We start from the raw sequence: 23871 nt of genomic DNA, 5'->3' as shown, positions 1-23871 counted from the left end.
CTAAAGGTCCTCCTGCTGCCTTTTCTTCTCATGCTAAGAAAAGAAATAATTCCGAGACTAAATCAAAAGGAAAGGTTAGACCTAAGGGTGGAAAAAAAGGACGATGTTACATCTGCAATAAAGCAAGTCACTATGCAAGGAAGTGCCCTTATAGAAAGGACTCACACCGGGACGATGATCAAAATCCCTCTGATGGCAAATCAAAGGAATGACAAATTCAACAGCAAAGGTAAGAGGAGAGCTGGGGATCGAGGAAGAGGACAACCATTCAAGAAGGCTAGAAAGTCCAAGATGTATTAAATGCACCTGACCTCAAAAAGAACCTAGTGTCCATCTCGGCAATGGAAGACAAAGGCTACAAGGTAACCTTTAGCAATGGCAAGGTATGTATATGGAAAAATAATGTTAAAGATGCCTTTACTCTTGGGTTTAGTGTTGATTCATTATATAAGGTCGATGGAAGTCTGCTAGGTGTCATGTCTTGTGACACAACTCTTCAGTCCAAACTTTGGCATCGGAGGTTTGCCCACCTTCATTACAAAGCTCTACCCGATGTAAGACAGATGGTAATAGGGATGCCCAAATTCCAAGTAGAGAAAGAAGGTGTATGGCCGGGATGTGCCAAAGGAAAGCTCAAAAGGGGACCATTCCCCTCAAGCCAAAGCAAGGCCTCTGATATATTACAGTTGGTTCACTCAGGCATATCTGAGGCTGGCATTAAGAGGGAGACTACTACACCACGTACTCCTGAGCAGAATGGTGTGGCAGGAAGGAAGAACCACACGATTGTGGAAGCTGTCTGGGCCATGCTACATGATCAAAGACTTTTGAAGTTTCTATGGGCTGAAACTACAAACACTGTCGTATATGTACAAAATCGATGCCCTCATCAAGCATTGGGTTCCAAGACTCTTGAAGAAAAGTTCACCGGTAAGAAACCTGATGTTTCTCATTTTAGAATTTTTGGAAGCCCTGTATATTTTCATGTGCCGAATGAGAAAAGAAATAAATTGGGTACATCTAGAAAGAAGGGAATTTTCGTGGGCTATGGTGAAAATACTAAAGGCTATAGAATCTATGTAGCCGGTCAAAGGGAAGTCGTGATTAGTCATGATGTCACCTTTGACGAAGATATGGCTCTCAGCAAGGTAAACAATCTTCCGACTTTGAGGAGCTCTCAAGAAGCCAACACCAGGGAACCGAAAGAAAAGGATGATGAATCAATGCCTGATGTAGAAGAACCCATGGATCCAATTGATCGTCCTCCACATGAGCCTTCCTTTTCTAGGAAGAGGCCTTCATGGCTTAGGGGGCTACTTGATGATGCTGAAGGACATGTTGCACCTCAAGGAACCTTTCGTGAAAGTAAGAAACCTAATAGGTATCAGGGATACCTGACCATCATGAACACGATCATACAAAATAAGCCTTCATCATTCTCAGACGCCGTCAAGCATCAAGTATGGAAGGATGCTATGACCAAAGAATACGAGTCTATCATGAAGAATGATGTCTGGGAAGTAGTTCCCAGACCCCAGGACAAGACAGTTGTTACTTCCAAATGGCTTTACAAGATAAAGCATGCAGCAGATGGAAGTACGGAAAAGTATAAGGCTCGTTTTGTTGTTCGTGGTTTCTCCCAGAAGGAAGGTATAGACTATGATGTGATATTTGCCCCTATTGCCAGATATATGACCATCCGCTCGATCATAGCCCTTGCCACTTCACAAGGATGGAACCTACATCAAATGGATGTCAAGACTGCGTTCTTACACGGCTCGATCAAAGAAGAGGTCTACGTGGAGCAACCCGAAGGATTTGAAATTTATGATCGAAAATCTCATGTATGTAGGTTGAAGAAGGCTCTCTATGGGCTGAAGCAAGCACCCCGAGCATGGTATGAGAGGATCAACAGCTACTTGATGAAGCTGGGATTCACTAGGAGTGAAGTCGATCCTAACCTTTACTTTAAGGTTGAAGATGACAAGCCTCTCATATTGGTGCTGTATGTGGATGACCTCTTTCTAACAGGTGCAGACCCTCTCATTCACAAATGTAAGAGGGAGTTGGCTTCTGAATTTGAAATGAAGGACCAAGGACTTGAAGTATGGCAGAAGCCAAGGGAAATTTTCCTATCTCAAGGAAAATATGTGGTAAAGATATTGGAAAGATTTGGTATGATGGACTGCAAGCTTGTGACTACCTCGAGGATCTTAACTTTTAGAAGTTATATGGTAGTGATGTCGGACCAAATTTGGGAAATGCCTCTAAGTTTCAAAAACTCATTCGCGTTGATGTTCTTGGTGAACCTCTGTCCGAACATATGTTTTGCAATTAGCACTGTGAGCTCATATTTGGTTGAGCCTCACTGCATTGATGCCAAGAATCTTCTAAGATATCTTCATGGCACAATTACTAATGGATTGAGATACACTACCGGAAATATGAAACTGCATGATTATTTGAATGCTGATTAGGCAGGTAGTGTGGAGGATCACTGGAGCACTTTTTAGTGCTATTTCTCTTTGGATTCTGCTTCGATATAATGGATGAGCAGGAAGCAGAAGTCAGTTGCCATAAGCACCACCGAGACCGGATACATATCTATGAGTATGATCTTGTATGAAGCTTCCTGGTTGGGGAAGCTCTTTAGTGAGCTGTTTGAACACATACCATTGTGATTCTCTGTAACAACCAAAGGTGGGATTCGATTATTGAGGAATCCCGTATTCGTCGATTGCTCCAGCAGATAGACATCATCTGGGATATGGTAAGTCGATGAGCAAGGAGGCTCCATCGCATTAAGATGATGTACAGGTCGATACACCTTGTCAAAGCCCCGAGGAAAGATCTAATCTGTGATTTTCCCAAACGACTTGGAGTCGTCAAGAAACCCTTGTACAAGGATCCTACATGTTGCATACATTGAGCTCTGGGAGCTCTGAGGGCTTGCGGTTCTTACTAGAGCAACATACGACCACAAGGTGACTCACCCTCCCCTGGTGGTGTGCACTGGAACAAGATGACTCGCTCTCTTGTGGGACAAGATGATTCGCTCTCTTGTGGAACAGGATGATTCGCTCTCCTGTGTAGCAGGATTGATGTGTTCTCCTGTGAGGCCTGGATTGATGTGTTCTCCATGGCGATTGTAGCAGGATTGATGTGTTCTCCTGTGAGGCCTGGATTGATGTGTTCTCCATGGCGGCTTGGATTGATGTGTTCTCCATGGCGATTGTAGCAGGATTGATGTGTTCTCCTGTGAGGACAGGATTGATTAGTTCTCCTGTCGAGGCATCCTACCCATGCAGTCTGGGACTCATGGGAAGTACCTCTCATCTGATCAATGAGCAGGGAAATGAAGTTAGGGACCATAGTAGTACCGATGGACGCATTGTTGTATCTACCGTACTCCCTACGCTAGGATGACCTCCATTGATCTGGGATCAATGATACTGGTCTGGGACCAGTGGTAGGACTTGTACCATACTATGACGCTGACTTCGGGTCAGTTGAAACTGGTCTGAGACTAGTGGTACATACTCCGAGACTGACTTCGTGTCAATGCAGTACTGGTCTGGGACCAGTGAGAGTGGTACATACTATGACGCTGACTTTGGGTCGGTTGAGACTGGTTTGGGACCAGTGGTACACTCTCTGAGACTGCGATACTGGTCTGGGACCAGTGGTAGGAGTTGTACCATACTATGACGCTGACTTCGGGTCGGTTGAGACTGGTGTGGGACCAGTGGTACATACTCCGAGACTGACTTCGTGTCAGTGCAGTACTGGTCTGGGACCAGTGAGAGTGGTACATACCATGACGCTGACTTCGGGTCAGTTGAGACTAGTCTGGGACCAGTGGTACACTCTTTGAGACTGCGATACTGGTCTGGGACTAGTGGTAGGAGTGGTACTTACTATGAAGCTGACTTCGGGTCGGCTGAGATTGGTCTAGGACCAGTGGTACGCACTCTGAGACTGACTTTGAGTCAGTGGAGGATGATACTGGTCTAGCACCAGTGGAGTTGTACTCACTATGACGCTGACTTTGGGTTGGTTGAGACTAGTCTGGGACCAGGGGTACATACTTTGAGACTGACTTTGAGTCAATATGATACATCCTCGATCATTTCTTCTTCTTCATAATTCGGACAAAAGCAGAGCAGAACAGAACAATGCAAGAGCAGAGCAGAACAGAGCAAAATAGTACCGATTAGTACAAGGCAAAACAAGACAAAGCAAAACAAGCAAAATAGAGCAGAGCAGGGCAAGGGTCAGGCTGTACAGGGAAGTGCATTTGATGGATGAATGGTAACGACCGATAGACAGATTACAGATGAAGTTCTCCCTGGTTGAGAGGGAGTGTTAAAATTGGCAACCAGGGCAAAACTTCATGTGGATCATCTTATTCATGGCTGATAATATTTTTATTAGATTCCTCTCGTCGAGAGGTGTAGGATTGATATAAAGATCATCCGATTCCGATAAGTATTCATGGAGATATGAATTTATTTTGATTATGGACTTATTATCAAGCCGACCTACAACTCATGTAGGGTCAGAAGCCCAATAGTCGCATCTATTCAAACACCAACGTTGTGTATAAATATAAGAGGACTTTTCCTCATTTGCACTCACTCTTCTCATCACATATCTCTTTCTCTACTGCGCAGAAATGAGTCTCTTCTCTACTGCGTAGAAATGGGTCTCTCTCTCACACATGTGAAGCCGGAAGTTGTTGAACCTGAAGCTACAACTGCAGATCCAAAGATTGACCGGCGTGGCCTAGAATATCTCCTCTTTGGAACTGTGTTGTAGGTTCATCTGAATCTCCTCTGAAAGCCGCAACTTTTGGTGGTGGAATGAAGTCAATCCGACGAACGGTTTGCAAGATATCCACTGCCCTAGTTTGAAGCCAGAAACTGCTGAAACTGAAGCTACAACTGCAGAAGTAAAGATTGACCTGCGTGGCCTAGAAGATCTCCTCATCTGAACTGCGTTGTAGGTTCATCTGAACCTCCTCTGGAAGCCGCAACTTTTGGTGGTGGAATGAAGTCAATCCGACGGTCGGTTTGTGAGATATGGTCTGCCCTAGTTTGATAATGAAGCCGCTAATGCTGATGTTGCTGATCTAGGGTTTGCTACTTCTGATATGAATCAGATTTATTGTACTATTTCTCTTTGCTGAATTATTGAAGATAAAAGAAGATTTGATCAAAGGGTTTCCCCACACATTGTGGGGTTTGTCCTTGGCTAGCCACCACATCTTGTGTCTCTTGTCTTGGCCTGTTTTCTGTCGATCGTTTAGTGTTCTATCTGCACTGTACTTTATGTACATGTGATTGCTAATCTGTAGAATATAATAAGAAAAAGAAGTAAACTGTTATAAGCATAGAATATACCATAACTTAACAATAAATAATTAATTGGACAATATTGGGAAAGAAAATATGAAGACAACATTCACAAGGCTACAACTTAGGCCTAAAACATGACTGTCATGCTATTGCCCACACAGGACTACACAAATTGATATAAATTTAAAAAGAACAATAAAACTAGACCCTTTTCTAAACAGTGGACTTAGCAACATACCAATTTACCACTCTCAGAAAACCATTTGCTGAAGAGTGAATGGGCGTTAATCTCAACCAATTGTGACTGAGAATATCTGAATCCAACAACAAAAAAGCAGTCGTAACTTCACAATACACAGATTCTTACAGTAGATGTGGTCAAATTTAGAGAATACACAACATAGCACTTAAATACGAGGATAAGAGAATTGAAAACCTTGTATTCAGTCGAATTGAAAGTTTTTGTGCTAATGCTTTGCACAAAGAGGTCTTCCCTGTACCAGGAGGACCATGCAAGAGAATGACACTGAAAAGCAACAGAAAAGGTTAGAAGGGTTACAAAAAGAACAACAGAACCACGAAGCAAGACTTTCTGACCAACAAAAGTCCAAGAATTATAGTATAGACTTGTGTTTATATTCACTATGCTGGAACCAAAATCCTACCAGTTGTAAGTATCATATGCCTCATTATTGAATTTAATTTTGTGGATGGTGCAAGCTCTCGATTAAGGATATGCTAAAAGTAAACAACCAATAATGTTACAACACCACCATATAGCAACTGGATCATTCACTAATTTTCCCATTTTCCCATTAAATTTGCATCTTGAATGTCTACAAAATAAATGGTTTATCAAACTATGCAATGTTCGATACTCAAAGATATATTATAACCATGATATCAATTTCAATCATGATAATTTAATCTTGAATAACACGGTATTCATAAAACAGAGTATAAAAGGAAAGGACTGGAGTTTAAAGCACAGCCAAAGACTGTTCATGAATGTTTCACTTAGACGTATTAGTTGACTTCACACCATCCAACATGTTTCAAGGAAAAGGCAAGAAATATTCACTCTCACTGATCTGCCTTCTCAAAGAATGCCTTTTTATCTTTTATAAAATGATATTAGACATTAGTATGAGGTGGTTGAACTATAAAGCTCATGCATTTACAAAATTAGCATCAAATCAGCTACTATGAAATCTGCAAAAGTGACCAAATCTTTGAGAATATGACCTAACAAAACATGAAAGTTTCCCAACAACATAAAAATAAAGTATGTGTACCATTTTTAACATGATAAAAAAACATAAATTACTCCAATGCGACATTTCTGAAAAGGAAACCAACAGAGAACCAAATAGGACAAGAAAACACAGGATGTAATTAATGTCCACCAAGTCAACCCACGCATCCACACTCCAATGTTGGACAAGTCAAACATGAACTGCCTGGTCACGTGTTTATCTTTCTCACAAAGTTGCGAAAAGGGTATTGAGGAAGAGGTCCTAGTCTCTATACAACCAACTTATGTTGGAGGTTAATTTTAGTAAGCAAAATGATAAATTGAAATTGTAAACGATGTTCAAAGTAAAGCTACAAATTGCAAATGAAACCAATTGTATTGGGTTATGTAAGCAAATCTAAAATGAGCAATATGAATTGGAAATTAGATGTCGCTACAATAAAGTGAAACTAAACTAACATGTAAGGGGAAATGAAGTAAACTTTGTTGAGAAAAACTAACATGCAAAATGATTGAATGAAGATTAGCAAGTAGTGAAAGCTAAAAGAAATGAAGCATAAGATAACCACTTAGCTCAAAATTTAGCAAATGAAATAAGCATGAAACTAGATCAAATATATTAGCATGACACAAGAAATGAGAAGCTAAAAGACTTGCAAGAAATGAAAGAGATGAAAAATGAAACCACAACAAACACACCAAGATCACTTTCCCTCAAAAGAGAGAAGGATGGGATGCCAAGGGGACGATCCCCAAGCTCCCAAAGAAGAATAATTTTTTATTATTTGTTGTGTGAGAACCCTCTTATAGATATGAGGGGTTAGCTTTGGGAAGAGTTTACAATATGTCAAAATACTCTTTCCCAAAAGGTACAATGAGTGATTTGAGAAATGTTACAAAATACAAGCTTCTTTGAGTGAAGCCTTGAAAGCCTTGAATGAAAAAATGAAATGATGAAGGTTACAATTCCTCGCACTTGTGAGGCTCTTGGAAGAAGAAGAGGATGAATAGAGAGGAGAGGGTATTAATCTTGAAGGTTTGAATGGAAAGGACTCCAAGGCATGCGCTTTAGCTCCACTTATCAAACTCAAATTTGCCACCAAGCCTTCCTCCAACTCGAAATCACCTCCAATCCCTATGCAAAGCAAGAAGACAAGTTAGTGTGCAAGATAAGTAAGAGGCTGAAATATGCAAGAGGAAATCGAATGCATGAGATGGCAAGAAGTTTGTGGATCAAATGCAAATATAAAATACACTTATATTACAATAATTTCCTCACTAAGATCAATTTGCATGAGCTGATTTAATGAGAGAAAGATGGGCCTAAGCCCAATTATCTAGCCTTATATGCTTGATATGAAATGAAGCACAATTTAAAGTAACCAATAGAAATTGAATTTCGAATTTGATGGAAGGAAGAATATGAGGCTTATAGAAACCCCCTTATCAATTGTCAAATGATGTCCTTGGAAAATCCTTAGCTTGAGTGACTTGTGAGCTCCTTGAGGTCATTGGAGATGGATGGTCTACCCAAAGACGTCCCCAAGCTCCAATGGGACTTGGTAACCTGCCTTAAACACAACCAAGACTTGCAAAACCAATTGTTAGAGCAAAAGGAGACTTGTCATATGTAATATTCCTAATTGGAAAATAAAAGTAAATACCAAAAACATGAACTATGAGTATGAACAACATTTAAAATTAAAGCCCAAGCACCCAAAACAAAACACCATTGAAAATAAGCAAAATAACTGAGCCATTTTATTAATCAATGAGAATCTTAGTACATAATGAGTAAGAACAATGGAACCTGGGCTTGCTATGCAAGCTATGCAAACCCTGGGTGAAATCTCACTGGCCCAACTACTAAAATGGCTCCAAACTGATAATGCACACTACCTAGAAAATTTGTTATAGGTTGCCAAATGGAACTGGAAGTTCTGCTCAAAATAATGCTCGAAATGCTCTGAAATTGCAGGGACAAGCTCCTCTCCTCAAACCCAAAAATACCCAGAAAAGGTTTGGCTTATCTCCAAGCCAAAATTGAACCCACAAATTGATGCAAATTCTCCAGCTAACTAGTAATTCGCCCTACTATAAGAATGAGGATTTCAAGCCCGAATATCTATTGAAAAATTTTGTAAAATTCACTAGAGACTCCTCTCAATAAACCTAGAAAGGGTTTGGGTTGAATCCTCCGACCCTCGGTGACCCCCAATAAGTGCAAATTGCCCAATTTGGCTAGAAAACGCCCCACAGTCTTGATACTGTTGAATTAAGCCCAAATACACCACTGGAAATCTCTCCCAACTCTAGCTAAATTCTCCCTTGAGGTATACCTCCAATCTCTGACCCTTATCTCTCCTCAACCTCTATTCCTCCAGCCCCTGTGCAAGCCTACCTGGAGACCCTTGCGCACTTCCAGAAATGTAGAATTTCGGCCCCAAGAATTCCCTCAAACTCAGCCCTACTAATCACCACAAAATCTCCAGATAAAATAATGGAAAACACCTGCAAATCCTCTAATGTTCTACTCCTCTGTAACTGATCTCCCCGCAAGTAATTCAAACCACTTCTGGGCCCTAGAAGAAACACACAATAGCTATAATAACTTGCACATATTCCTAATGGAACTCTGAATTGAACTCCCCAAATTTGCCTCACTAGGGAGACACTCAAAGTTCTTCGAAATGAGGATAAAATTCCACTTGGAACTCCTCTGCTAAACAACACTTCTCTTCTTGTGCTAAACAGCTCCAAGAGAAGATGTAATGTGAAGTATAACAGTCAAAAAGATGATCAACAAATGAGTCCCTCCTTTTATAATTTTTGCCCATGCTTCTAGACTCCTCTTTTAATTATTATTTTATTGGTGGGGGGCATTCTCCACTGAGAGATTTTTTTGTTCATTTTAATAAATTAATAATTTGCCATCAATCTCCAATAAAATAATACTTGACACCTTTCTCCAAAATAATATTTGCCCATTTTAATTAATATTACCAAAATTGGGCAAAATTCTCAAGCTCACAAAATTGGGGATATTACAGTCCTCCCCACCAAAAATTGTTTGTCCTCAAGCAATGCCTAAACAAGTGCCTCCACTATCTGTTGGCCCAAACGGTCACTGCAAACAATACCATGATCCCAAATGTGCCACTGAGTCATCCTTGTCCCATGCACTATCTTGTCATTAAGGAATCCCTCGATACCAGGATCCCAAGCCATCCTAATCAACGTGAAGCACCCCTTGCTCCACCCTCTGTCCAACCAGGTATAAGCTCCAGAAGCCCTCCACATACTATCAATAAGTAGAGCATCATGATAATGTAGGACTTTGTCCAACTCCCCATGAAGTTTCCCTACCAAGTAGTCCACCTCATGCACACCAAGCGTATACTCCTGAAGATACGACCCAATCCCTGTGGGGACGAAGTTTCTCCCGCATGAGCTCCTCCTGATATCCTCCTACTAACCAACCTGCCATGTTGATGAAGTCCCCCACACCATCAGTGAATCACTGAAGCCCAATGGAAGATCTAAGTGATCTCCCCCTATAGCATCCAGCTCATCCCTAAAGTTCATTGAGTTGTAAAGTGTTGTGATGCCCGAGTCCCATGCTAGTCCCAAAAGGGTGCCACCATGTTGTCGTTGTCCCACTCTGACTTTAAAAGACTGCCCATCGTGTGCACACTGTATCCTCCTCCCCTGAAACTTGATGGTGAAATATCGATGAAGGCCAAGCTCATCCTGCCTAGGTATCTGTATGATGTTGTTAAGTTATGGTATGTTCTATGCTTATAACAGTTTACTTATTTTTCTTATTATATTCCACCAATTAGCAATCACATGTACATAAAGTAAAGTGCAGATAGAACATTAAACGATCGACAGAAAACAAGCCAAGACAAGAGACACAAGATGTGGCGGCTAACCAGGGACAAACCCCACAATGTGTGGGGAAACCCTTTGATCAAATCTTCTTTTATCTTCAATAATTCAGCAGAGAGAAACAGTACAATAAATCTGATTCATATCAGCAGTAGCAAACCCTAGATCAGCAGCATCAGCATTAGCGGCTTCATTATCAAACTAGGGCAAACGATATCTCACAAACCGACCGTCGGATTGACTTCATTCCACCACCAAAAGTTGTGGCTTCTAAAGGAGGTTCAGATGAGGAGATATTCTAGGCCACGCAAGTCAATCTTTACTTCTGCAATTGCAGCTTCAGTTTCAGTAGTTTCCGGCTTCAAACTAGGGCAGTCGATATCTTGCAAACCATTCATCGGATTGACTTCATTCCACCACCAAAAGTTGCGGCTTTCAGAGGAGATCTAGATTGACCTACAGCGTAGTTCAGATGAGGAGATCTTCTAGGCCACGCAGGTCAATCTTTACTTCTGCGGTTGCAGCTTCAGTTTCAGCAGTTTTCGGCTTCAAACTAGGGCAGTCGATATCTTGCAAACCGTTTGTCAGATTGACTTCATTCCACCACCAAAAGTTGCGGCTTTCAGAGGAGATCCGGATGGACCTACAGTGTAGTTCCAAATAGGAGATCTTCTAGGCCACGTAGGTCAATCTTTGGATCTGCAGTTGCAGCTTCAGGTTCAACAGCTTCCGGCTTCACATGTGTGAGAGAGAGACCCATTTCTACGCAGTAGAGAAGAGACTCATTTCTGCGCAGTAGAGAGAAAGAGATGTGATGAGAAGAGTGAGTGCAAATGAGGAAAAGTCCTCTTATATTTATACACAACGTTGGTGTTTGAATAGATACGATTGTTGGGCTTCTGAGCCTACATGAGTTGTAGGTCGGCTTGATAATAATTCCATAATCAAAATAAATTCATATCTCCATGAATACATATCGGAATTGAATGATCTTTATATCAATCCTACACCTCTCGACGAGAGGAATCTAATAAAAATATTATCAGCCATGAATAAGATAACCCACATGAAGTTTTTCCCTGGTTGCCAATTTTAACAGATGTCAACATCTACCCATCCATGGCTAATCTGGATCTTGAGCTGCAACTGGAAAAACTTGCCTCACCATACAATGGAGGCCTCGATGCTCACCCATGTGTCAACCCAAAAGTGAGCTAAATCACCCTCTACTATGGTTGTGCACCTCACGAAATGAAGTGTCCTATCAGACAACTGAATCCCTAGATCCCATAACCATATATGTTGCAGCGTAGTCCTAATGACTACTGGAATCCATCTGCCCCACATCTATGCCCCTAGCATGGAATCAATATATAGACTCCATATGTCATGAATCAATCTAGTGCATACAAAGTTGTCCACGCCCGCCATACCACACCGTGGGATCTGCTATCCTGTCTCCTGGAAGCGCACCCTAACACTGCCCGGAGACTAAACACTGCTCATAAGAAAGGTCAACCACCTGTTGTATATGCTCCTATTGTTGAAGAGAACGTAACTAAGTTCGGTCTTCATAAATGTAATTTTGATCTTTGTACTTGTAAAAGAAAATAAATATTATTTTTGTAAATTATAAAATGAGTTTTGCTTATTACATAGGTCCAGCACATGTTGAAGTGCTATAAGAAAGTCAAAGAGCCAAAGAAAATGTTCAAGAGCTCTTCTTGAGCATATATGTAATGTATATGAGTCAACCTAGTGTCTAGATCAGCCCTCCAAGACAAGCACAATCCTCTTTAAGAAGGCGGCAAGCAAAACGATGAAGAAAGCAATTGTGTCGGCCTCAAAATGTATATAAATATCAAGTCGGCTCACATATGGAGACACAACAGTTCACTGGTTCATGTCGACTTGAATACATGGACAAACAACTATAAATATGCGGCTAGAGTCACCACAGAGAGACATAACTTCAGACAAGCCTTTGCAACTTCGGATGAGGACAGAACCTCGACATACCTCTGAAATCTTAGTAACAATTACAGTGACATCTTCAGACACCTCTCTGAAATCTCGGACAAGTGAAATGGTACAGGAATCTCGGATGAAGACAGTATTACAGTGTTTTAGTTGGAGAAGGATTCTATGGTTTTCGGATGGGTATGACAGGGGTATACACTCTCTCACAGTCTCAGCATAACTATGATAAGAAGGAACTCAGTAATCCCACAATGATATACTCTCGGCATAACTGTGATCTCGGTGCAAGGAGAATATAATTACAGTCTCCATTGAGATATCCGTAAGAAAGACACAGTCACGTTCTTGGCATAACTATTATGATGAGGATCTCAATGATACTCTCTCGGCATACTTCTAGATGTTGTCATAAGTCTCAGTACAACAGTGTTGCAACAATAGTGATCTCAGTAATGACCTTGATAGCACAACAGTAGTGAAGACCTCGATGAAGCAGCAGTGATGATGATGAACTCATCAGTGACAAAGAAGAGGATTGGTCTCTTGCTCTTGGAGTGGCCTAATAGGTCAAGGGTCATGGTCTTGGTATTCGTCAATTAGAATCTCTATAAGAAGAATTTTGTGCGAGTTTTCCTCTGAAAGAGTGAGAGGTTTTGGCCCTGGCAAAAAGCCAACATTTTGTGTTCTTATCTCTTGTATTTTGATAGCTATTTGATGAACTAAAGAAGACACACTCTAATAATAAGAAAAGATTGTACTAATAAGAAAAACCTCACAAATAGCTATCATGCTAAGAAGAATCTCATTAACTGCACTTGCCCTGGATTCTTCAACATAGTATCAGAGCTAAGGTGTTGAAGTCAAAGGAAGGGCAGCGAAAAGAGACACTCAAGGATCAGCTTCAAGAAGGGCATCAAAGCAAGTTGAAGGGCTTTGTCAAGATTGAAGGATTAGTCTACAACAAGCAGTCTACAACAGCAAGGGTTTTTGTCTATATAATCAAGGAGACAGTCTACAACAGCAAGAAGCTTTTATCTCCATAGTTATCATCAAAAGGCCACAAAGACCCTCATCAAGATGTCTACAAAGCAAAGGACCTCAAAATCAAAGATCACGTCATCTTGGAACAGGTTGAAACCCTAGCAGCAGTCCTGATCGACACCACCAAAAGAAGGCAAAACATATTAAAGGCAAGAAGGTATTGTTATTATCTTCAAGGTTATAAATCAAGCAGGGATCATCTCCTTGCCCTAGAAGAAGAGCATCCAAGGAAGCAACAAATCATCCTCATCAAAAGGAGCAACCTTTTTCTATTAAGGAAAGGCTTTCTCATTTGAAAGATCATTCAAGGGGAAGCTCTAATGCATCTGCTTCAACTACTTCCAACAAGATTAAGGTGAAGATTTTATCTTCACATCTCAAGTAAGTATTTTCATTAATCAATTTGGTAAAATGACTTCATAATTGCAAGGAGATCTATAGGTTGGATGGGTCATCAAAGATTCCTTGCATGAAGAAGGAGGATGGACATAGTCCTTTTAGTAGCTGAAGTCATTAAACATATAAAAAGGTCTCCTCTGAATTCATAGAAAGGGATACTTATGAAAGAACCCCTCGTATAGCAATATGGAAGACATCAAAGAGATGTATATGATAAACTTATTCTCTGAAGGTGCAACAAAGAAGCTCGCATGAAATCTGATCTACATGAAAGTAAAGGGTATCAAAGGATGTAGGATATCTTCATAAGGTCCCATCTACAAGATCTAGGAAGGAAGATAACCATCATTGATTCATAACGCACTAACAAATAATTAAGGTAACAAATATCCACAGGATAAGAAAGTCACCTCATTCGACAACTTATGGTCTATATGTTAAATAAAGACAAGTTGATGGCAAAAGTATTAAACGTTAAAAGAACTCAAACATGTGCAGAAAGAAAAGGCAAGTTTGGTCCTCAAGCAAAACAGAATAAGTATGGCTAAGATTCAATGCTATGGAAAGATTATAGAAAGAAGCTCATATCACTAGAAATATGGAGGAAGCTGAAGAGAAGGGGTCAAGGAAAGAGGGAGTAACAAATCTCTACTATGAGTAAGATGGTATCCCTCACAAAAGGGTCCTATCATAAGCTCCTAAATATCATGTTATAGATATGACCAAGATAATAAGATGCATCGTGGCATCATGGAATCATTAGAAACAAGAACTCGTGGCATCACCATGGGAATCATGAAGGAAAAAATCCATGGCAGTCAAACATGAAGGATATAGCTCTTGGGAATCTCATTGAACATTGAAGGAAAGGAAGAAGTCATCCAAGACAAGGTTCATTATACATCAAATCAAAAAGGAAACATCTGCCAAATGAGGATATACAAGATCCTCAAGATTCTCTAATGGAATCCTCATCAGAGGGTTCACTAATCTAGAGAGGAAGCAAGTGTTTCAACAGGAACTCCAACTTATGGAATTCATGGCATAATGGTGTGATATCAAGAAGCAGATCAACGAATTGAAGATCTTTTCAATCAAGGAAGTTGTTGGAAGAAGCCTCGATGACCTAAAGGTAAAATAAGGTATGTATGCTTGTGTTTAATATTATAACGTCATGTCATATGCTTGCAGGTAACTTGGATCATTACTTCTATCTTAAGAAGCATGATCAAGAGAAGAAGGATCTCCTCTGAAAGGATGCAGGAAAGCATAAGTCGCACTAGATGAAATCAACATAATACGTCCTCATATGAATTATAAGGTGGTTGACTACAATTAAGAAACTCTGATTGAAAGCTCTTGGGAATGGAATGTGTGAGGAAGGAAGATATGCAACCCTGATGAAGGCGATCAACATCCAAAAGACCAAGAAGACTTGACTAGGAAATCCCTCAGAAAAATATAAAGACTTTGGTGGAAAAGATGAAGACCTTTAACAATGGATATCTTTGGGATATATGTCAACATGTATGCAAGATGTTGATACCTACAGAAAGATGTCATGATGAAGAGCCATCTCGTAAGGTATGATTTGATATTATGTTTTGATTTCTTGAATAATATTTGGATAAGTTCATGCAGGGCTACTCGAACAAGAGTTGTAAATACAAGTACAGCTAGCATTCATGTGATGGATGGAAGAAGCATGATAAGAAAGTATTCATATGATGAAGGTTCCAGATATGAAGAAGGCCACTTTCCATGAAGAAAGGAATGACATAACGAACTAAAGAGGAAAGTGATCGATGGTTGTTGCCCTACAAGGAAGAACCTCAACTGAATTTCATGACAGCAAGGAGAGAAGTCAATCAAGCAGTTGAAGGACCCACGAAGAAGAAGTTAAGTATTAGGGGTTTACGCAGTGCATTATATTAGATATCATTTTTTGGGATTCAACTGCGTTAAGTAAGTCATTAACGTATGACCATTTCCATGAGAGGTAGTCGTAACTGACTAATTTCTCATGATTTTTGAATTGTTCACTTAGCACTCATTGCATCGGGTGATGCTCACAAGGGTGAAGAAGTGGGATTGAAACTAGTGAAATGAATCACATAGCATCAATCGTCACTTTCGGGGCTTGCACCCGGTAACCAGGACTTCCCGGGAGGTCACCCATCCCAGATCTCCTCTGGCTCAAGCGCGCTTAACTGTGGAGTTTTCCCCACAATCAAGCCCACTTAGCTTGCTACCCCATTTGCAAAACCTTAGCAAGTATTGTGCCTCATGAACCATTCAAGGAGATCTGGGATGGGTGACCTCCCGGGAAGTCTTGGTTACCGGGTGCAAGCCCCGGAAGTGACGATTGATGCTATGTGATTCATTTCACTAGTTTCAATCCCACTTCTTCACCCTTGTGAGCATCACCCGATGCAATGAATGCTAAGTGAACAATTCAAAAATCATGAGAAATTAGTCAGTTACGACTACCTCTCATGGAAATGGTCATACGTTAATGACTTACTTAACGCAGTTGAATCCCAAAAAATGATATCGAAGAAGAAGTTGTTGATGTGTAGAAGAGTCCCTAGCAAAGAAGGAGTTCTGACAAGTTCCTGATTAAAAGGGAGCTTGGGAAAGTTCCTGGTCAGAGAGAGCTTGGGTACATTCCTTCAAGGAATGGACATATTTTCCCCAATTGAGAGGGAGAGATAGACACAACATTCTTGTCTTCATTTTGGAAGAAAGAATGGAGGATTGGGTAATCATCCAGCATCCGATGCTCTTTGAGGATGTTTAGGCCATCCAAGACAAGAGTAGGCAAGAGGACCGATATTCTTTGAGGGTTGGGAACCCAAGATAAGAATGGTCCTAGAAGTTCATACTCGTGAACACCCGGGTGGGTATGTACCTTGAGAGACAATGATGAAGGTGTCTATAGTCACTGGTCTCGCCAACATTGTGCTCTGAATTGATGAGAGATAGAGTTTTCAGTCAATGCCTTGTTGTGGAAACAACGTTAGTTATTATGATGCTATACAGATGGGTTACCAATCCGATTCTTCTTATGAGAAATTCTTCAGATTGAAAATGACCAAGTACCATTATGAATACTTCTCTAGTTAAGAGGGAGTGTTGAAGATAATGTAACTAGGTTCGGTCTTCATAAATGTAATTTTGATCTTTGTACTTGTAAAAGAAAATAAATATTATTTTTGTAAATTATAAAATGAGTTTCTTGCTCATTACATAGGCCCAACGCATGTCGAAGTGCTATAGGAAAGTCAAAGAGTCAAAGAAAAAAATGTTAAAGAGCTCTTCTTAAGCATATATGTTGTTGAAATTTCTAAGTCTGACACGTCAGAAATCCATACTATATTATCTGGTTTATTTTCTCCTACTTGTTCTTTCCATTAACAAGTTATTTATAAATATAAATAGCGAAAATAAACACAAATACAGCCTTAACACATATACAGATCAACGACTGAAATATCTGATACAAACACACAAGGGACACCGTTATTTTTGGACAATCGTCCCCGGAAAAACCCAATGTGGGAAAACCGGTGCAGCAGATATCAGGGTTTTATTATTATGCAGTTTCTGAATACAACTAGAGTGCCAGAAATGGCTCACCTAACAGAGAATGCCCTCGGCAGAAGTACCTCTCCTCGGAGACAGATATTTCGGTTGATTAGACACTGGATGATCGATCCCACAGCAACTACGTGAGCTCCTTAGCTGGACAGCGAAAGCTGCTCCAAGCTTCTCTACTGCTTTGTGTCACTCTACAGGGACTGCGTCACCCTTCCCAGCTCACCAGCACTCAGTCTACCCAACGAAAATCACCCAGCGTTGGCCTCTTGGCCCTACGTCAGCTCTACTAGCCTTTGCACAGCTACTGATGCCTCTGCGTCAACCTCTTGGCTTTTTGCGTCAACCCTCTAACCCTCTGTGTCACCCACGCTGGCCTTCCTCAGCCTCTACATAGCTCCCAACTGCCTCTGCATCAGCCTTTCCAGGCTCTGTGCTGTCTCTCTGGCACTATCTCTACCTCTCTGCTATGTATTCTTGGCCTTGTGCTAAACTGCCCCTCGCTGCAACAGATCACAGGTTCAATTCTCTCAGCAAACCCTGCTCCAGAAAATCGAACTGACTGATCAATATGGTGTATCTCCAACTGACCCTCAAGCCTCCTCTTATACTTTTCATGTTGAGTCTTCAACGGCCGAGATTAAGTCCCTATTCAACGGACAAGATTAGATTTGGCTTGATCCATGTCATTTAGAACATTCTCACCCATTTTTATATTAACACCCATTAATATTTTAAACTTCCTAAGTTTAGACTTAGGAACCCCATTAAAAATATTAATTATTTTAATATCTCTCCAACCGGGTGGAATTTCCCCAAACGATTTCTGGGTCTTGGAGATTTTATGTGCCTTAGCCTCTCCACCAATTTTCATGGTTAGAGAAAATCTGATGCTACCACAAATCAACACTCCCTCTTAGCGAGGAATGTGCTCTAGTAATGCTTCACCATGGAAACATCACATTGATCCTCCGCATCGGTACCTGTGCTGATGCTTGGCCTGCTGCCACACATCATCTGCACTGATGCTTCTTGTACTGTTGTCCATGACCCTAGCACTGCCACTGCTACATCTATACTGCAACTCCCTCTCAATATGTTGCCCATGCTGCCCCTAGCACTACCACTGCTAACTGTTGCATTGCAATTCAGTTACCGAGAAGTAGGTAACTCACTCTTCCCAAGTACTAACATCCCAGTCAGTCTGGAAGCCTCATGAAACCGAAGCTGCCTCTGCTTCTATCATGTGCTCCCTCTGTTGCCACTGCGCAGCTGCATACACCTTTGTGCCTCTCGCATTACTGCAACGTCCATTGAGCTGCCTCAGATTTCTGCACCCAAGCACTGCCTTGCTGCTCCACTACACTTTGCTCCACCCGACCCCTGTCATCCTGCTACTTTCGTTAAGGGGTCCCGTAGCCGGATATGATCCAAGAGTTTGGGTACCTCAAGGATCCTGCCCCTAGTATGTACTCCTCCTGACTACAACTTGATGTCTCCCCACCTCTTCTCTAGAGGTGCATGAGCACTCATGACACAGTCGTCATCGGTCTCGACCTCTTTCTCTGCCTTAGCTAGAGCTACCTTAGAATCGGAAGCCTCTCCCTTGTTTTTCTTCCTGGGACAATGGGATGCATAATGTCCCAGCTCCCCATAGTGGAAGCACTTCATCTTGGAGATGTCCTTCTTCTTCATCTTCCCTTGATGTCTCGTAGATGCTAGAGCCTCATCCTCCTCCTCCTCTTTCTTGATTCGTCCTCCCTTGCCACTACTCCTCGCCTTGGTCATCCTCCTGATCTCTTCTCAGCGAAGAGCTGCCCACATCTCCTCCCATCCTGGAAGAGTAGCCCTGCCCAAAATACTTTGGACAAATGTCTCCCACTCCTCAAAGACTGCATTCAGGGCAGTCCTAACCATAAATTCTGGATCGGGTATAGACCCCACAGAAGTAAGCTGGTCGCGAATCTCCTGCAACCTAAGAAGGAACAGATCTATCTATTCTCCCTTCTACATCTGATACAACCGCAGCTGATTCTCCAATAGCATCTTCCGCTACACGGAAGTTCCCTGATACAAGGTCTTCAAAGTATCCCACATCTCCTTTGTTGTGTCTTTTTAGCAATATGTGGTATGACATGATCTTTGACCCTGTCTAAGATCATGCACTTCGCCCTCGCCATTGCATCCTCATACTTCTCATTCTCAGCTGAGTTGACCGGGATAGCCATGGTTCTCAAGGCAAAATCCTTGATGCAATGTTGATCTAGGACTGCCAGGATCCTAGCCTTCCAGATGACAAAGTTGGAAGCCCCCTCCAACCTGTCCTGATTCCTCAGTCCGTTCACTTCCATTTCAGCTCCTCTTCTAGACTCCCTCTGAGTTTCGACTTCCCTCCTGGAATTCTCCCTTTAAGTCCTGATTTCCCTCCTAGAAATCCTGTAGCCAGTTGTTGAACCGCTCCTCTCCAATCCTCCTTGCAACGGCAACTCGGTTCTGGATTTCTTGGGTAGAAATCCATCAAGGTAGTGACTCCCTCTACCTTGGTTCCGTCTCCTTAGGTATTGTTCTGTACTGACAGAAACAACACCCCAACAGTGCCTCAAATCACAATCTGCACACAGCTCCCCAAGCCCTGGCAACCGAAGAAACTGAGCCTTTCAAGCTCTGCGCAATCCTGGCAATGGCAGAATTTGCACCTCCTGGCCATAGCGTTGATCCTTCCTGGCTGAGAAAGATGATCGGGCACTGCATAGGTCTGATCTGCCCCTCTTTGCCTCTGCGCTGACCCTCCTTCTGGCTCGAAATGATGACGTAAGCCCTCTGTGTCACTTCTTCTCTACTGCTTATGCTCTAGAACAACGTTCTCTCAGGACAGCTGCTACTGCTGCAAATTCTTCAGATTATTGTTGGTGCCTTCAATTCTCCTGTGATCTGTCGTGCTCTGATACCATGTTGAAATTTCCAAGTCTGACACGTCAGAAATCTCTACTATATTATCTGGTTTATTTTCTCCTACTTGTTCTTTCCATGAACAAGTTATTTATAAATATAAATATCGACAATAAACACAAATACAACCTTAACACATATACAGATCAGCAACTGAAATAACTGAGACAAACACACAAGGGACACCGTTATTTTTGGACAATCGTCCCCTGAAAAACCCAATGCAAGCAAATCGGTGCAACAGATATGGGGGTTTTATTATTATGCAGTTTCTGAATACAACTAGGGTACCAGAAATGGCTCACCCAACAGAGAATGCCCTCGACAGAAGTACCTCTCCTTGGAGACAGATATTCCAGCTAATTAGACACCGGATGATCAATCCCACAGCAACTACGTCAGCTCCTTCGCTGGACAGCGAAAGCTGCTCCAAGGTTCTCTACTGCTCTGCGTCACTCTTCAGGGACTGCGTCACCCTTCCCAGCTCACTAACACTCAGTCTGCCCCACAAAAATCACTCAACGCTACCTCTTGGCCCTGCGTCAGCTCTGCTAGTTTTTGCGCAACTACTGATGCCTCTGTGTCAGCCTCTTGGCTCTTTGCACCATCCCTCTAACCCTCTGCGTCACCCACTGTGGCCATCCTCAGCCTCTGTGTAGCTCCCAGTTGCCTCTATGTCAGCCTTTCCAGGCTCTACGTTGTCTTTATGGCACTATCTCTGCCTCTCTGCTATCTATTCTCGGCCTCGTGCCGAACTGCCCCTCACTGCGACAGATCACTGGTTCGATTCTCTTAGCAAACCCCGCTCCAAAAATCAAATTGACTCATCAATATGGTGTATCTCCAACTGCCCCTCAAGCCTCCTCTTATACTTTTCCTGTTGAATCTTCAACGGCCGAGATTAACTCCCTAATCAATGGCTAAGATTAGATTTCGTTTGATCCATGTCATTTAGAACATTCTCACCGAGTTTTATATAATACCCATTAATATTTTAATTTTCCTAAGTTTAGACTGAGGAACCCCATTAAAAATTTTAATTATTTTAATATCTCTCCAACCGAGTGGAATTTCCCCAGACGATTTCTAGGTCTTGGAGATCTTATGTGCCTTCGCCTCTCCACCAATTTTCATGGCTAGAGCACATTTGATGCTACCACAAATCAACATATGTAATGTATATGAGTCAACCTAGTGTCTAGATCAGCCCTCCAAGTCAAGCACAATCCTCTTGAAGAAGGCAGCAAGCAAAACAATGAAGAAAGCAGTTATGTCGGCCTCAAAATGTATATAAATATCAAGTCGACTCACATATGGAGACACAACGGTTCATTGGTTCATGTCGGCTTGAATACATGGACAAACAACTATAAATATGCGGCTAGAGTCACCACAGAGAGACATAACTTCAAACAAGCCTCTACAACTTCGGATGAGGACAGAACCTCGGCATACCTCTGAAATCTCGGTAACAATTACAGTGACATCTTCGGACACCTCTCTGAAATCTCGGACAAGTGAAATGGTACAAGAATCTCGAAAAAAGACAGTATTACAGTGTTTCGGTTGGAGAAGGATTCTATGGTTTTTGGATGGGTATGATACGGGTACACACTCTCTCACAGTTTTAACATAACTATGATAAGAAGGAACTCAGTAATCCCACAATGATATACTCTCGACATAACTGTGATCTCGATGCAAGGAGGATATAATTACAGTCTCAATTGAGATATCAGTAAGAAAGACGCAGTCATGTTCTTGGCATAACTATTATGATGAGGATCTCAGTGATACTCTCTCGGCATACTTCTAGATGCTGTCATAAGTCTGAGTACAGCAATGTTGCAACAATAGTGATCTCAGTAATGACCTTGATAGTACAACAGTAGTGAAGACCTCGGTGAAGCAGCAGTGATGATGATGAACTCAGCAGTGACAAAGAAGAGGATTGGTGTCTTGGTCTTGGAGTGGCCTAATAGGTCAAGGGTCATGGTCTTGGTATTCATCAATTGGAATCTCTATAAGAAGAAATTTCTGCGGGTTTTCCTCTCAAAGAGTGAGAGGTTTTGGCCCTAGCAAAAAGCCAACATTTTGTGTTCATGTCTCTTGTATTTTGATAGCTATTTGATGAACTAAAGAAGACACACTCTAATAATAAGGAAATATTGTACTAATAAGAAAAACCTCACAAATAGTTATCATGCTAAGAAGAATCTCATTAACTGCACTTGCCCTAGATTCTTCAACACCTATGACATCTCAGAGTGCCTCGCCCAAAATGTGTCATGCATCCTGAGTTGCACTAAAGCCGATACGGGAACGGATACGGAAACGGGATTTGAAACGGATACGGCGAATTTTCAAAAATCTGAATACGATTTGGCAAGGAAATGACACACACACACACACACATATATATATGACAAAATAAAACATTCATATTACCATTCATCTTTTAGAATCTAGATTCTATATTTAAAAATACATAATCATCATCATGAATTCCACATAAACAAATCATCATCACCAATTCAGCTTAAACATTGTCATCATCATTAGAGATTATTATAACACTCAACATATAATCAAGTTTCTGTTTCCAATTTCAATCATCAACATCATCACCAAAATTAATAATTCTAAATGCACACTACATAGTACAAATTACAAAATTGAACTATGACTAGCAGTCTACTATCATACGACATATTATGGTATTCAATGTCCATTGTTCAAAAGTTTAAAACATCATCATAAACTATATTTGCATATCATCAAATATGTTTTCATCCATGTAATTAAGATTCACGTCATCATTTGGATCCTCTCCATGAGTGGGAGCATCGCTGCTATGTCCACTTGAAGATGCAATAATTGGTGCCTCCTCATCAAACAAAATCATATGAGACATGGCATTCAACGTCATATCCAAGTCAGGAAACTCTGGAAACGGATCCAAAACCCTTAAAAATGCCCGAAACATTTCAAAAATAGAATCCTATGCTTCCAAAAAAAGGAAACGCTTCAGAATTAGGATCCCGCATTTCTAAAAAACTGAAACGTTTCTGTATCATTTCCATGTCGTTTCTGTGTCATATCGTACATGTTTTTGTTTCTGAAACGATGAACGGCGTTTTTGGGGTTTGGGAGTGACGTTTCTGGTAACTTACCATGCATCCCCTTAAGTGTGAACTCAAGGGTGGAACATACGCTACCTTCGCAGCAAACCATGCACTCCCCAAACTTCTACCTATCAACTCATGCCCTGACCCAATGCCACCGCTGAGAAGTCTCTCCCCTGGTGCGTTGAGTTGCATCCAAATATCTCAAGTGAGCTCCCTACACCCTGCTGCTCATGCCCAGAGTGTCAAAGGACAATAGTCAAATCATTTGTGCCTG

The 23871-nt window shown here is 41.4% G+C and overlaps 1 protein-coding gene across 2 annotated transcripts in view; it reads right to left on the bottom strand.

Moving 5' to 3' along the window:
• LOC149173497 (pachytene checkpoint protein 2 homolog) overlaps positions 1 to 23871 on the bottom strand; it is a 347964-nt gene that overhangs the window by 201509 nt on the left and 122584 nt on the right. For both annotated transcript variants that reach the window (XM_089424626.1, XM_089424625.1), the window contains exons 7-8: positions 5794 to 5883; positions 5596 to 5671 (exon numbers count right to left, since the gene is read on the bottom strand). In XM_089424626.1, the coding sequence (XP_089280752.1) occupies positions 5596 to 5671; positions 5794 to 5883 (166 nt within the window). The remainder of the gene's footprint in view (positions 1 to 5595; positions 5672 to 5793; positions 5884 to 23871) is intronic.

This window comes from Pinus tabuliformis, chromosome 4_2 (assembly GCF_031772625.1).
Source record: "Pinus tabuliformis cultivar Carrire ecotype Pingquan chromosome 4_2, CPIR1, whole genome shotgun sequence".
NCBI classification, from domain to species: domain Eukaryota; kingdom Viridiplantae; phylum Streptophyta; class Pinopsida; order Pinales; family Pinaceae; genus Pinus; species Pinus tabuliformis.
This window is presented reverse-complemented; position numbering and strand designations above follow the sequence as displayed.